The sequence below is a fragment of the Elephantulus edwardii genome, unplaced genomic scaffold (genome assembly GCF_000299155.1).
Source record: "Elephantulus edwardii isolate Elephantulus edwardi_28Jun2011 unplaced genomic scaffold, EleEdw1.0 scaffold00216, whole genome shotgun sequence".
NCBI classification, from domain to species: domain Eukaryota; kingdom Metazoa; phylum Chordata; class Mammalia; order Macroscelidea; family Macroscelididae; genus Elephantulus; species Elephantulus edwardii.
In genome coordinates this window covers 177,428-190,050 of record NW_006399966.1, presented here as the reverse complement: position 1 = coordinate 190,050, position 12,623 = coordinate 177,428, and the positions used below count along the sequence as shown (strand labels likewise).

General features: G+C 44.4%; 1 protein-coding gene across 1 annotated transcript in view; it reads left to right on the top strand.

The window, feature by feature from the left end:
- Nucleotides 1-7,013: 7,013 nt before the first annotated feature.
- LOC102854219 (translational activator of cytochrome c oxidase 1-like) overlaps nt 7,014-12,623 on the top strand; it is an 8,726-nt gene continuing 3,116 nt past the window's right edge. Inside the window, exons 1-3 of the mRNA XM_006897869.1 lie at nt 7,014-7,293; nt 9,231-9,337; nt 10,877-11,004. Of these exons, the coding sequence (XP_006897931.1) occupies nt 7,014-7,293; nt 9,231-9,337; nt 10,877-11,004 (515 nt within the window). The remainder of the gene's footprint in view (nt 7,294-9,230; nt 9,338-10,876; nt 11,005-12,623) is intronic.

Genomic DNA, 12,623 nt, shown 5'->3' with positions numbered 1-12,623 from the left:
TACAGGCACTGGCTCTGCTTGCCTCCATCTGCCCTCGGTGTCTGTCTGCTGCCCTAGGCAGCGGTCACCTCCTGTCCTCGTCTTCACCCATGTGAGCACTTAGGTGGGAACAGATACCAATTACGAAGTTGTCTTTCCTCCTCCTGTCAGTGTCTTGAACAAATTTCAACTTTGTATATTTTTTAATCTACCAGGCTAATTTTTTTATGAAAAGACTTGTACTCTGCGGTCTCTCCTTTGTGTCATAATTCTCCTAGTTGGCACCATCTCCTCTGCGGTGCCTGCAGCTGGCACTGGCCCTGACCACCCGAGCGGTTTGCCGCCTTGAATCACTGCCTGAGTGGTTTGTACCCGACCTGGAGTTTAAACCACCTTGGTGCTCTGAAGGCAGCCGACTTGCCACACTTGTTCTCATCCTCTCTTCTCAAGGGCGTTCTGGGCTTCAAAACAGATGTCAGACACCTTCTACACCCTGACGTACTTCTGTTCAACCCCTTGAGAACATTTAGAGCTGAGGTAGACCAGCTCTTAATATAATATCTGTAGAGTAATAAAGAAAGCTGAACGTGGACCATATTTTTAGGTTGCATATTTCTCCTTCAGACTAGAAGCCCCAGGCCATTCTGTTTCCTGTCTTCCTTGAGTGATTGGCAAGAGTGACCTATAAGCTAATGTTAGGCATTTTATTTCTCTGTTTAGTTTACTGTGACTTGACTTTGGCCATGTTTTGGACAGAACGCTGTGAGGTGAGAGTCTTGATTTGACTCTCACAGTTGACTTCTAACTCTGAACAAGATGCCCCTTACACCATGTGGGAGACTTGGCTCTTACAAGCAGTGGGCATATCAGCTGAGATAGTCCCAGGCCACTGGGTAAACTGGTAACTAGAAACGAATTGTGGACTCTGGGTCAGCCAGTTAACAGTCTGCCGCACCATCTGCACCCCTCCCCGCCCCTGCCATGTATGTTCTGAGCAGTATTGGCTTTCTAAGCTGCAGTGGTCTGTTTCCGTTATGGGGAGGAGTTACTTGGAGATGTGTATGTGCTTCTCCTCTTAGATCAGTCCTTGGAAAGCACTGGAGGGGGTGGGGATCTGCCAAGTACTCAGGTGCTGAACACCTCTAAGTTGCTTACCTGACACGAGAGTAATAGGTACTGAGACAGATGGTTTTGTCCACTTGAGCTCTCAGTAGCTCTTGAGAAACAGAACAGTTGATGTCATTCTTCTGAGCTCTTAAATTCTTGGAGTTGGTTCCTACTTTTCCAAAGCAGATGTAGTTGTATCCCAGAAGTCATAGCTCTTTGCTTTACTACATGGAGGCTTGTTCCAAAGAAATAAGTTCTGGCTTTTTATGGGCATTTCTCCTTCTACCTTTTTGCTTTGTTGTCTGAAGTGGGTATTGAAGGTCTTGCTTGAGGTTGGTCCTCCTGCCCTTCCCCCTGGATGTACAGGGCATCATTTGGTGATGTAAAGGGGACAGTTCTTTGTCAACACTCCTCTGCTAATAGTTGCTTTCAGTTGTGGTAACATAGTCCATTCTCAAAGGTCAGACGTTCTCAGTTGATGTGTGCTTGCTCCAGGAGGCTATCAGTTCCTTCCTGTGGAAAAGGACCTGAGGTGGTAATCAGAGCGGTAGAGGGGTCTCATCCTACCAGGGCAACACTTACTTGCCAAGTTCCGAGTCCAGGTTTCTTTCTTGATCTGCTCTTAAACCTGGTCTGAATGGTGGGAAAATTTGTCATCTGGAACGCAGAAACCACTGGAGGAAGGGGCAGTAATCAGTCATAATAATTGGAATATATGTGGATAAGATAGCTATCAAGCTGGCATGTCTCAATGATTTAGTTTGGATTTTGGTTTTCCTTCACCTTGTGGCCTCCCAGCCCTGTCATCTTATAGCTGTGGTCTTTCTCCTGTGCCACCTGGACCCCAGCTGAAACTCCCTAGCCGCCCTGCACAGACACACGGCCTGGCTGGTGGTAGTCCTTAGTTTTGCACTTGGTCCACAGCTGACTTTCTCTTTCCCTGGTCTGCTCTGAGGAAGGCAGAGCTACTGGGTAAATTAGGCCTCGGGTCTCCACCACTAGAGAGCTGCTGGATGGGGATGTGTCAGCACTTCACAGAGTCTGAACCCCTCTCCCTCCAGAGAGGAATTAATAGCCTTCTAATTAGATCTTGAAGAGGCAAAACACTTGATGAGAGTTTCTCACCAGAACACGGTTGGCTCTCAGAAAGCTAGCTAAGATTTGGGAAAAGCCAGAAAAAATGCAAAAGAGAATCCTACAAGATTTAGTTAGTAACCATGACTTATTTTTGAGGACATGATTTAGGATGTGGTCAGTTAAGACGTGATCAATGCTAGGTGCTTCTTTACCTCAAAAGGTCTGCTGCAGTAAAGTATGCAGTGAGGAAGCCTTCCTACCTTCCACTGCCTGGCTGTGAAGGGACACTCCCCTCGGCCTGGGCTGGCCATCCTGAACCATTAACTGGTCACCCATGATCCTGGGTAACTGGCAACAGGGCAGCAGCCCCTCCCTGCAGCAGTGTGGCTGAAGGTGATGGTACAACTCAAGACTTTGGAAGTCCTGTAACTGTCCCAGCCAGTGACCCTTTTTGGTTTTAAGTTTAAAAATGGAACAGAAGAAGCAGAGCTTATAAATGGCCTTGCTGACTTTCCTCTTCTTCCTCTTTCTTTTCATCTTTAGCTTCTCTTCCCTTCATAATGTAGAACTTTCTACCCACAGTAACCTGGCCATGATTCCCTAGACTATAAGACATGTAGGGAAAAAAAAAGACATGTAGGAGCTGTAGGGTTCACAAACACGGGAGGACCTGTGCCGCCCCTCCATCTCCCTCAGTTGGAGAATATGGAAACTTGGAGTAGGGAGACTTCTGATATCAGAGTCTTAAAGCAGATTCTTCTTTCTGTCTCTATACTTGAGGTTGAGGAAGGAGGGCCATGCCTGGCACTTAAATTGAGGTTTTTCCCTCCCAGGAGAAAAAGTTGCAGTGAACCCTGGGCCAGGCTCTCAGAGTCATCTTTTCTACTGGCTGGGCCAGCTGCCAAGAGTGTCTTAGGTTGCAGAGCTGTGCCCACCTCACCCGCCTGCGCCCTCTTCTCCTACAACTCTCATTGCTGCTGATGGTCAAAGTCAAATTTGTGGCCTCCTGGGATGGGCCAGGTCCTCTCAGGCCACTTTCTGGGTTTTGTTTTTAAAATATGATAATATGCAGGTACCTTTCCAAAGAAGCTTGGACTGGTGTCTCAGACCAGAAACAAGTAAGCTAAAGCAAGTTTGAACTCAAGAAGAAAGATGTTTGCAGTCTGCCTAACAGCTGGAAAACGCACCCTCCCTGGGACAACCTGGTGTCTATGAACTTGTGCTATCTGCAATTTAAATGCTCTCACCTGGGTTTGCTCGTGGTGTATAGAGTGTGATATGAAACTCGCCGAGATGAAGCTCTGAATTGCTCTTGTCCCGTATGAATCCTTTTCTTTGGGTCTTGTATATTTTATGACCCATTCTGTCAATGAGTTCCCTTCCCTCTGAGTGTGAATTTGTAGCATGATTGTAAAAACCCCCATGTAGAAAATGGACATTTCTTGTTCTCCGAAATGTTGAGCTCTAGCTGTTGAGTTTCTGACCCAGTAGCCTCATGTGTCTGAACTTACTTTCTTGTTATATAGTAAAACTTCCATGCACTACTATAGGTCTTTTGGCATCCCGCGGTCAGTGGAGAGGAAGCTGCCCCTTGCAGAACTGTACTGTAACCGTTTTATTTTTTGAGTATTTTCACAGAACTGATTGTACACAGACAGGGCTTGTAATAAAGATTTAACACTGTGCTGTGAAACCATGCTGGGGAATCTCCATTGAGGGTTACTTGAGAGCACCTGAATGTGGAGTGTTAGAGCTATGACTGGATTTCTTGCTTCCTAAGTACATTAAACCTAATTTTCACCCTTTCATTCTGTTTCAGCCTCCTGTATAAGAAGTACCGTATTTTCTGCCCATCATACTTTGTAATAAAACTTGAACATGTATAGATTGAATTTCTTCTTGTGATCAATTCTGTTCTTCCCATGTTGCCATTGTAGTCATGTTCTGGAGACAGAAAAATCTCATCACCAGTGTAAAGGGGTTAGATGCTTCCCCAGCCTTTCACACTAGTGACAAGCCAGCTCATTGCACGTTAGCTCCTGTGTGAGTGTTCAAAGCCCAGAGCAGCTGCTTATACAGGGGCTGTGTCTGCTTGCTGTTGCAGGAGACATCCATGTGGGCAAATCCTTGGTGTGTATGCACTAGTAGGGATACATTTAGGCACAGTACTAAACTGTAGCCTGCATTCATTGCTTTTGAGTTGGAACTGACACACTTCTGACCTTCCAGCAAGCTTTTAGAGACTGGAACTGGTGGAGCCAAACTGCCTGTCTTTGAGTTTGCAGTGCAACTCTTTACAACTAGGCTACCAAACACCAGTTTAACACCTTTGAACTTTGATAAATATCAATGGTTACAGAAAGGCTTCAAGGCCTTTTGTTTACAGGGTCACTATGAGTCATGCTCAACTCGAAGACAATCAACAGCAACCTGTACAGTTCGGTGGCATTGGTTACATTCTTTGAGTTGTGTGACCACTCTGCTGTCCTTTTTCTGAGTTGTTCTTTTTCACTAACAGAGTCACTGGCTTCTGTCTAAAGCATTACATTCTTGCTTGGAGGATATCAGCCACAATGACATGGAGAAGCAGACTTAATTCCCATCCTAGGTAAACAGCTTGCTATGCATCAGAAAGCTGGACAGTGACTAGGGATGATAGGAGAACTGATGCCTTTGAGTTACGGTGCTGGAGAAGAGTTGAATATACCATGGACTGCTAGGAGAACAAACAGGTTTGTCCTGGAGAGGGTGTAGCCATGCTGCTCCTTGGAGGCAAGGATTCTGAAGCTTCATCTGACATACTTTGGACGTGTTGCAAGGTGGGATCAGTCCTTGGAGAGGGACGTCATGCTTGGGAGGGTGGAGGGACAGCACAGGAGAGGAAGACCCTTGAGATGGATTGATTCAGTGACTGGGGTAATGAGGGTAGGTGTATCAGAGACAATAAGATTGGTACAGAATAGAGCAGGGTTAAGGGCTGTTGTACATAGGGTTGCTGTGAGTCACAGCCTTCATATGGATTATCTTTTTTATATTATTTATAAATAAATTTATTATTCATTTCTTCATATACATTGTTTCATACAATCAAACATTCTATTCTACATTACATTTTTTAATTGGTTTGCTTACAAAGTGATATATACTATTCATTCACAGGTGTTTTATAGAATCATTCTCATACGTTGTGTTTTATAAAATAAATCATCACTAGACCTTGTCCATCATTATTGTCTTCTTACCCAGATCCCATTTTCTTTCCCTCTCCCTCCACCCATCAAACTGTGCAGCCTTGTGGTCTCACCCCACCTATCCTCACCATTTCCCTCCCCCGTCTCAATATGGATTATACCTTAACATTAAGGAAACGAAAAACCTGGACCAATAGGCAGCATTATGATAGTTGAAGAAAAGAATGGAATTGTCAATCATTTAGTTTTACTTGAATTCACAGTCAACACCCCTGGTAACAGCAGTCAAAAAAATAAAAAAAAACATTCTACATTGGAAAAATCTGCTGCTAAGGACCTCTCCAAGTGCTGAAGAGCAAGGATGGCAGTTTAAAGTGTGCCTCATCCAAGCCATGGCGTTTTCAGTTTTTCCTGTGCATCTTAAAGTTGGATAATGAATAAAGATGACAGGAGAAAAATTAATGCCTTTGAATTGTGTTGGTGATGAATATAGAACATAGTATGGACTGCCAAAGAACAAACAAATCTGTCTTGGAAGAAGTGTAACCAGGGTGCTCCTTAAAGGCAAAGATGATATAACTTCGCCTCATATACTTTGGACATGTTGTTAAGAGGGGCCAGTCCTTAGAAAAAGATAGCATGCTGGGAAAGGTCAGCAAAACAGAGGAAGACCCTCAACAAGATGGATTGACACAGTGACTGCAGCAGTGCGTTTGAGCATATGAGAGATTGTTAGGACAATGTGGAAACAGGGCAAGGTTTAAAGCTGTTGTACATAGGGTCGCAATGAGTTATAGTCTACTCCATAGCACCCATCAACAACGCACATACACGACGGTTTATGTGACCACTGGGTAGAGCATAAGCGCAGTCAGATAATTTGAAAATGCTTTCCTTTCATGGAAATGATGCCTAAGCTGAATCTTCAAGGAAAAACTATGCTGTAATCACATACGACTTTATTACCTTAAAGTGCCCAAGACTTCTGTTTTATTTACAATTCTTGTGATTGATGGTAAATAGCAGCGTCCTTACATACAGATAGGTAAGAGAAAGTTCAGAACCACTAAACGATTGGGCACATGCAGAGCGAGAAGAGGGTAAACTACATCTGTGGGCAGTGGTTTCTTTACCTGTACAATAAGAAGACTGAATTTGTTATTCCTTGGCAACAAAAACATCATTTTGAACTTGCTCAATGTTGGAAAGTAGTCTGGAAGCAATATCCGTTTTAGAACTCAGATTAAAGTTGCAACATAAACTCATACTAGATCACTGTGGGGAATCTAGTATGATCATTGTTGGAAATAGCGTCCAGGACCCCCCCAGGAAGCAGGGAGGTTTGAGCCCGCAGTCCTTACTCCACGGCTGGGTCTCTGTGCTGAGATGGGGAGGAACGAAATTCGTGTGACAGCGGAACGAACTTCGCTGGCCGCGGGGACGTGATTTTACAGCGGACCAGGAAAAGGAAGTGTGTTACGCCCTCTAGGGTCCCCAGAGCAAGCTGCCGCTGGTATGGTGCTCAGTTAGTTGTGGTCTAGGTGTCGCAAGCAAACCTAAACCTTAGGTTTTCCGATCACTTGCCGAGGCAGCAGTGGGCTCTGAGCCAGCAGGCTTTAGCCACTTTCATTGGAACTTTGCAGCTCAAGGTCGCGAACTATGGCAGTCTGGGCTGCCAAAAGCCTTGGCAGGGTAGCTGTCAGTTGCTTGCGGGGTCGAGGCCCCAGGATCCTGACAGCTTCTCCGCGGATCCTCTCGCCCCATCAGTATGAGTCCCCGAGCGTTTGCCCCGCTCTGGGCAGGACGCTTCACCTCACAGCGGCCGTCCTCGCAGGGCACAACAAGTGGTCCAAAGTCCGGCATATTAAGGGTCCCAAGGACACCGAAAGGAGTCGCGTCTTCTCCAAGCTCTCACTGAGCATTCGCTTGGCAGTTAAAGGTATGTTCAAAGTGGGCACTGGTCACGGCTTCCCTCTCCCTCTCCATGCCCCAGGACCTGCCTCCTGCAGTAGGGTTGGGGCTCAGTCAGTTCAAAAAGGCAAAAGAAAACTTAGCCCTTTTCTGATTCATAGCGGTTCTTTTCTGATGATAGCGACCCTACAGGGTAGGATAGAACTGTCCCATACAGCTTCCAAGGTTTCACATCTGTATGAAAGCATTTTACCTCATCTTTCTCCTTAAGAGCAGTTGATGAGTTTGAAAAGTCACCCTTTTCATCAGCCGCAGAAGACTTAATCACTGCATCACCAGGACTTGTTCACCGTTTACCAACCACTGTTCTCTTTTCTTTTCCCAATATCCATCGCTGCCTACTTCATAGACCCTCAAAACACCTACTTACACGGACTGTTACCACTTACCTTTTCAGACTAACCCTCTGCCAGATTTTAGAGAGTGAACTGCTGGCAGGATGGTAAGACTTCATCCTAGTCTGTAACTAGTATTTCATAGAAGCAGATCCAAGGAGTCAGGTCCGAGGTGTCCTCTGCAGCCTCCTCTGATAGCATGTGGACTGGGGCAGGAACATTGAGTAAAGCTATTACTTGTCGAGACCCTAATTTGCCTCACAGCAGTTTCCTGGGAATATACATTTGCTCCTATGTCTTTTCACAGTTATGTGGTTACTGTAAAAAAATGGTGGTGTTTGGTTTTGTGTTTAGAGTCAGATAACCTGTATGACTGAGGAAAAGTCTTGTGAAAAAAATGGGCTTTGGAGGGAGAAGACTTGGTTTCTGTCCCCTCAAGAAAGTTGCTTAACCTGGCTGTATTTCTGTCTCATCTGTGAAGCAAATTTCCACCCTGAGGTAGTTTTTGGCCCATAATAAGTTGTTACCAGATGTTAATTTACTTTTTTTTTAAATACAGAACTCAATAATTTTATTTCCAGGCTCATTTCTATCACCAAGCCCACGTTTTCCAACTACCATTCCTTCTTCAAATGTTAATTTACTTTTAAAACTCATGCCTGATATTTAACTTTATTTTAAATTCTTGATGTTGAATTGAGTATTTGTGTGCCAGTCACTGATAATCCAAAGGCAAAGAAAGTCAGCCTTGTCCTTAGATACAGTGAGCATGACTAGAACATTGTGGGAACAGTTCAGTAATTATACACAAAGAGTAGTGTCAGAGCCGGGGATATTAAGAAGTCAAAGAGACATTAGTAACATCTTCTTTTTTATCTTTCTTCTTTACCTAAAACCAAAATATTGTTTGCTGAAACCTAACAGAGAGACATGCAGAGTAAATTAGAAACTTTCCCAAAATACTATCCCACTCAAATACTCAACAACACTCTGATGTGACCGAAAGAGAATATTGTTATTTCCATGCTTTTTTCAAATTTAATTTTATTAATTTTAATGAACATTTACAGAAATTTTGGATTTCCATTCATTCATTGTTGTACTTTTCTCCCTGCCCACCCCCAAAAATATGGAATGCCTCACGAATTTGTGTGTCTTCCTTGTGCAGGGGCCATGCTAATCTTCTCTGTATTGTTCCAATTTTAGTATATGTGCTGCCGAATCAAGCATGATTTTCATGCTTTTTACTGGAGGGTTTGAGTAAACCGAAAACCAGCACTAAACTTGTTGCCATGTAGTCAGTTCCAATCATAGCAACCCAATAAGACAAAGTAGAATTGCCCATGTCTTTCCCAGAGTTGCAGTCTTAATGGAAACAAACTGCCACACCATTTCCCATCTACCATCTGTCCTGGTGGGATCCTTTTGGTTAGCAGCCAAGTATTTAACTATTATGCTTACTAGAGCTCCTTGTGGGAGAGGTATGTGAAAGAGGTGACTCAAAATACCTTTTTTTCCTTCTTTGCTTTGTAATGAGATGCTTTTCTTCATTCTTTTCTCTCTGTCTCAGAGGGAGGTCCCAACCCTGAGCACAACAGCACCCTAGCCAACATCTTGGAAGTGTGTCGAAGCAAGCATATGCCCAAGTCAACGATTGAGGCAGCACTGAAAACGGAGGTATATCCTTAGATTGGCATTCTTATTATTGATCTTAGCCCTCACAGGGTCTCTGTCTGGAAGGCTGGCAAACACGCCTTAAATTATCACAGAGAAAGGTAGCAAGGAGGTTGACACTCTGAGCATAGGGGTTCTATGTCTTTGTCTATTGGACATACGAATGCAGTTAGGAATAATGAGATTAATAGAGAGTATCCAGGGCCATTAGCTGAGGACTATTCATTCTATTGGCAGGAGATGGTCTAGAAGAAAGGGCACAGTATGGGAAAGGATTTGTTTTTTGTTTTCAGCTATGTATACTCTGAAGGAGAATAGTTAGAAAAGTCAAGAGTGTAGACACTGGTAATGGTTAGAAGGGCAGGGATGTACATTCCAGGTGTGGGCATTGTTTTTGAAGCCATATGAGAGGATTCCTCTTCTTTTGGGACAATTAGAATCTTAGGAATGAATTATCTTAATAGGTAACTCTTACCAAGTGCTTATTCTGAGCTGAGCACATTGATAATCTCTCTTCATGTATTATCTTGCTCTGCCAAACAATTTGAAGTGGTTTATTTACACAGTAAAGTTAGGTGACTTGTCCAGGGTCACAGGAAAAGGACAGACTTGAAACTAGACAAAGTCCAGAACCTATGCGCTAATCTCCATGTGCAGATAAGGTGGTGGAGACAGGAAGAGAAATGTCTCTTGCCTGAGGGCCCTTTATTTCCTTTGTGAAAGAGGAAGGGAGATGTCATCAATGAGAATTCTTGGGAAGACAGCAGGGCAGGGTGTTTGTGGAGAGTGTCCAGATGCGTGGACAAAGCGTGGAGGGACAAAATGAGCTCTGCCAGCAGAGTCTTTGATTAATCTGAATTCTGCAACCATGTTATGGTCACCAGCACTTAGGATAAAGCCCAGGTATGTGATTTTTCCCATGGCACTACTCAGTAGGCAAGGGGTAGGAGCCAAGCAGATAGATGAATAGATGGCAGTAGAGCTGACACTTTCTCAAGTGGAGTTCCTGCTAGAGAAGTTTTAGGAAGGAGAAATCTTAGTAAGGGTACCTAGGAGGCAGATATAGGGTTCACCTGGGTAGAGGAAAAAGCAAAGCTGGGAGTCTTTTTTTTGTTTCACCAGAACCAGAGACATAAGAATGACTTCCCAGTGAGGGGTTATTGTACTTGAATGACCTCCACCCTTGGTCCCAAGGGCCTCATCTCAGAGGGCAGGAACAAAAATGGAGACTTAAGAGGGCCAGGTGTCAGCTTAGCCAGAGAACCCATTCAGGGAATCAACTCTGTTTTACCTATAGTTCTGGGCAGAGGGACAGAGAAGGAGAGGAAGATCCTCAATGAGATGAATTGACACAGAGTCTCTACTGATAGTCTTGGGCACAGTGGAGACTGTGACTATGGCACAGGATTGGGCAAGGTTTGGTTTTGTTGTAAATGGAGTGATTGTAAATTAGAGTTAACTAGATGACTCCTAACAACAGCAACATGTCGAGCTGGCATGTCAAAGGAACTGGGAGAAATCTGTTTGTACTGTTCATTGTAGAAAACCAAGGATGTTCACTTGCTGTACGAAGGTCGGGGTCCTGGTGGCTCTTCTCTCCTCATTGAAGCGTTATCCAACAGTGGCTCCAAGTGCCACTCAGACATCAAACATATCCTGAACAAGAATGGGTAAGTGGGTAATAATGGGCAGAGGTGGAAGGAAGTGGGGCTTCTGGGCTCCAGTTCTGTGCAAAGAAATGTGTTCCCTGATGGTGTTTCACATTTTAAGTAGACTTAATCTTTGTTGTCATTGTTAGTGCCATCAAGTCAGTCCTGCACCGCTGTCAGTCTCTGCCATGCTTATGCCCATTGTTGTAGCCTCTGCCTCCACCCATCTCCTTGCAGATCTACCTCTTTTTCATTGATCCTCATCCTTGCCAAGCATGAAGGCATGAAGTCCTTCTCCAGGGTCTAGTCCCTCCTGGTTATGTGTCCAAAGTACATGAGACGAAGTCTCACCACCCTTACGTCTGAGGAACATTCTGATTGTACTTCTTTTTTTATTATTATTAATTGTAATGAAAATTTACAGAGACTTAGGGTTTCCAGTCATTCATTGTTGCACTTTTCTCCCTGCCCACCCCTCCCCCCAATTCATTCTTCTTGAAAAGTAAAAGAAAAACTCTTTTGTTGTTATGCAGTCTCTCCCCTCAAGTACACTCCACTGTACAGCCTTCATTCTTGATTCCTGTAATGACAATAATACTTCAATCACATATCTCCTTTAAACAGTTCTCTCCCTCATCTGTTTCAATGCAGTATACATCATTTCTCCCCTCCTTCTCTGTCTTCCCTCAACCCCGATGTCAGTCCTGTTTTACACAAGTGGCCCTATGCAATATTTATCCTTTTATGACTGAGATATTTCACTCAGCATAATGTCCTCGAGGGTCATCCATGTTGCATAATATTTCATGAGTTCCTTGTTTTTCAATGCTGCATAATGTAACAGAGCGAGTCCCCAAAAAGATCACCGAGCCAGTTAGCTGAATTAACAAAGTTTATTTCGAGTTCGAACCCAGGCTCCCGCGTGCTGACACAGCAGCATCCACCCGAGAGCCCCGAATTGATGTCTGCCCCTCTTTTTATACCTCTGCTACTCCCCTGCCCAACCATATACGCCATGATTGGCCATCCACAGTAGTTTGGGTATTTGTCCACCTTCAATTGGCTAGCCATAACTCAGGGTAACAGTTTGGAAAACTATTTGAATCTTTTAGGTTACTTCAGATACAGGAATGCAGAAAATTCCTTGTGCTCTTGTTGTTGTTGTTATGTGCCGTCGAGTCGCTTGCGACTCATAGCGACCTCTATGTACAACAGCCCTAAACTCCGCTCTGTCCTGTGCCAATCGCACTGTCTCTGACACTCCCATCCTGATTATCCCAGTCACTGAATCAATCCACCTCATAGAGGGCCTTCCTCTCCTGCGCTGTCCATCCACCCTCCCAAGCATGATGTCCTTCTCCAAGGACCTGTCTCTCCTCACAACATGTCCAAAGTATGTTAGACGGAGCCTCAGAATCCTCGCCTCCAAGGAGCCACCCGGTTTGACCCTTTCCAGGACATATCTGTTTGTTTTCCTAGTAGTCCATGGTATTCTCAATACTCTTCTCCAGCACCACAGCTCAAAGGCATCAATTCTCCTTCTATTCTCCTTGGTCATTGTCCAACTCTCTGATGCATAACAAGTGATTGCGAAGACCATGGCCTGTATCAGACGCACCTTAGTCTCCAGAGAGACACCA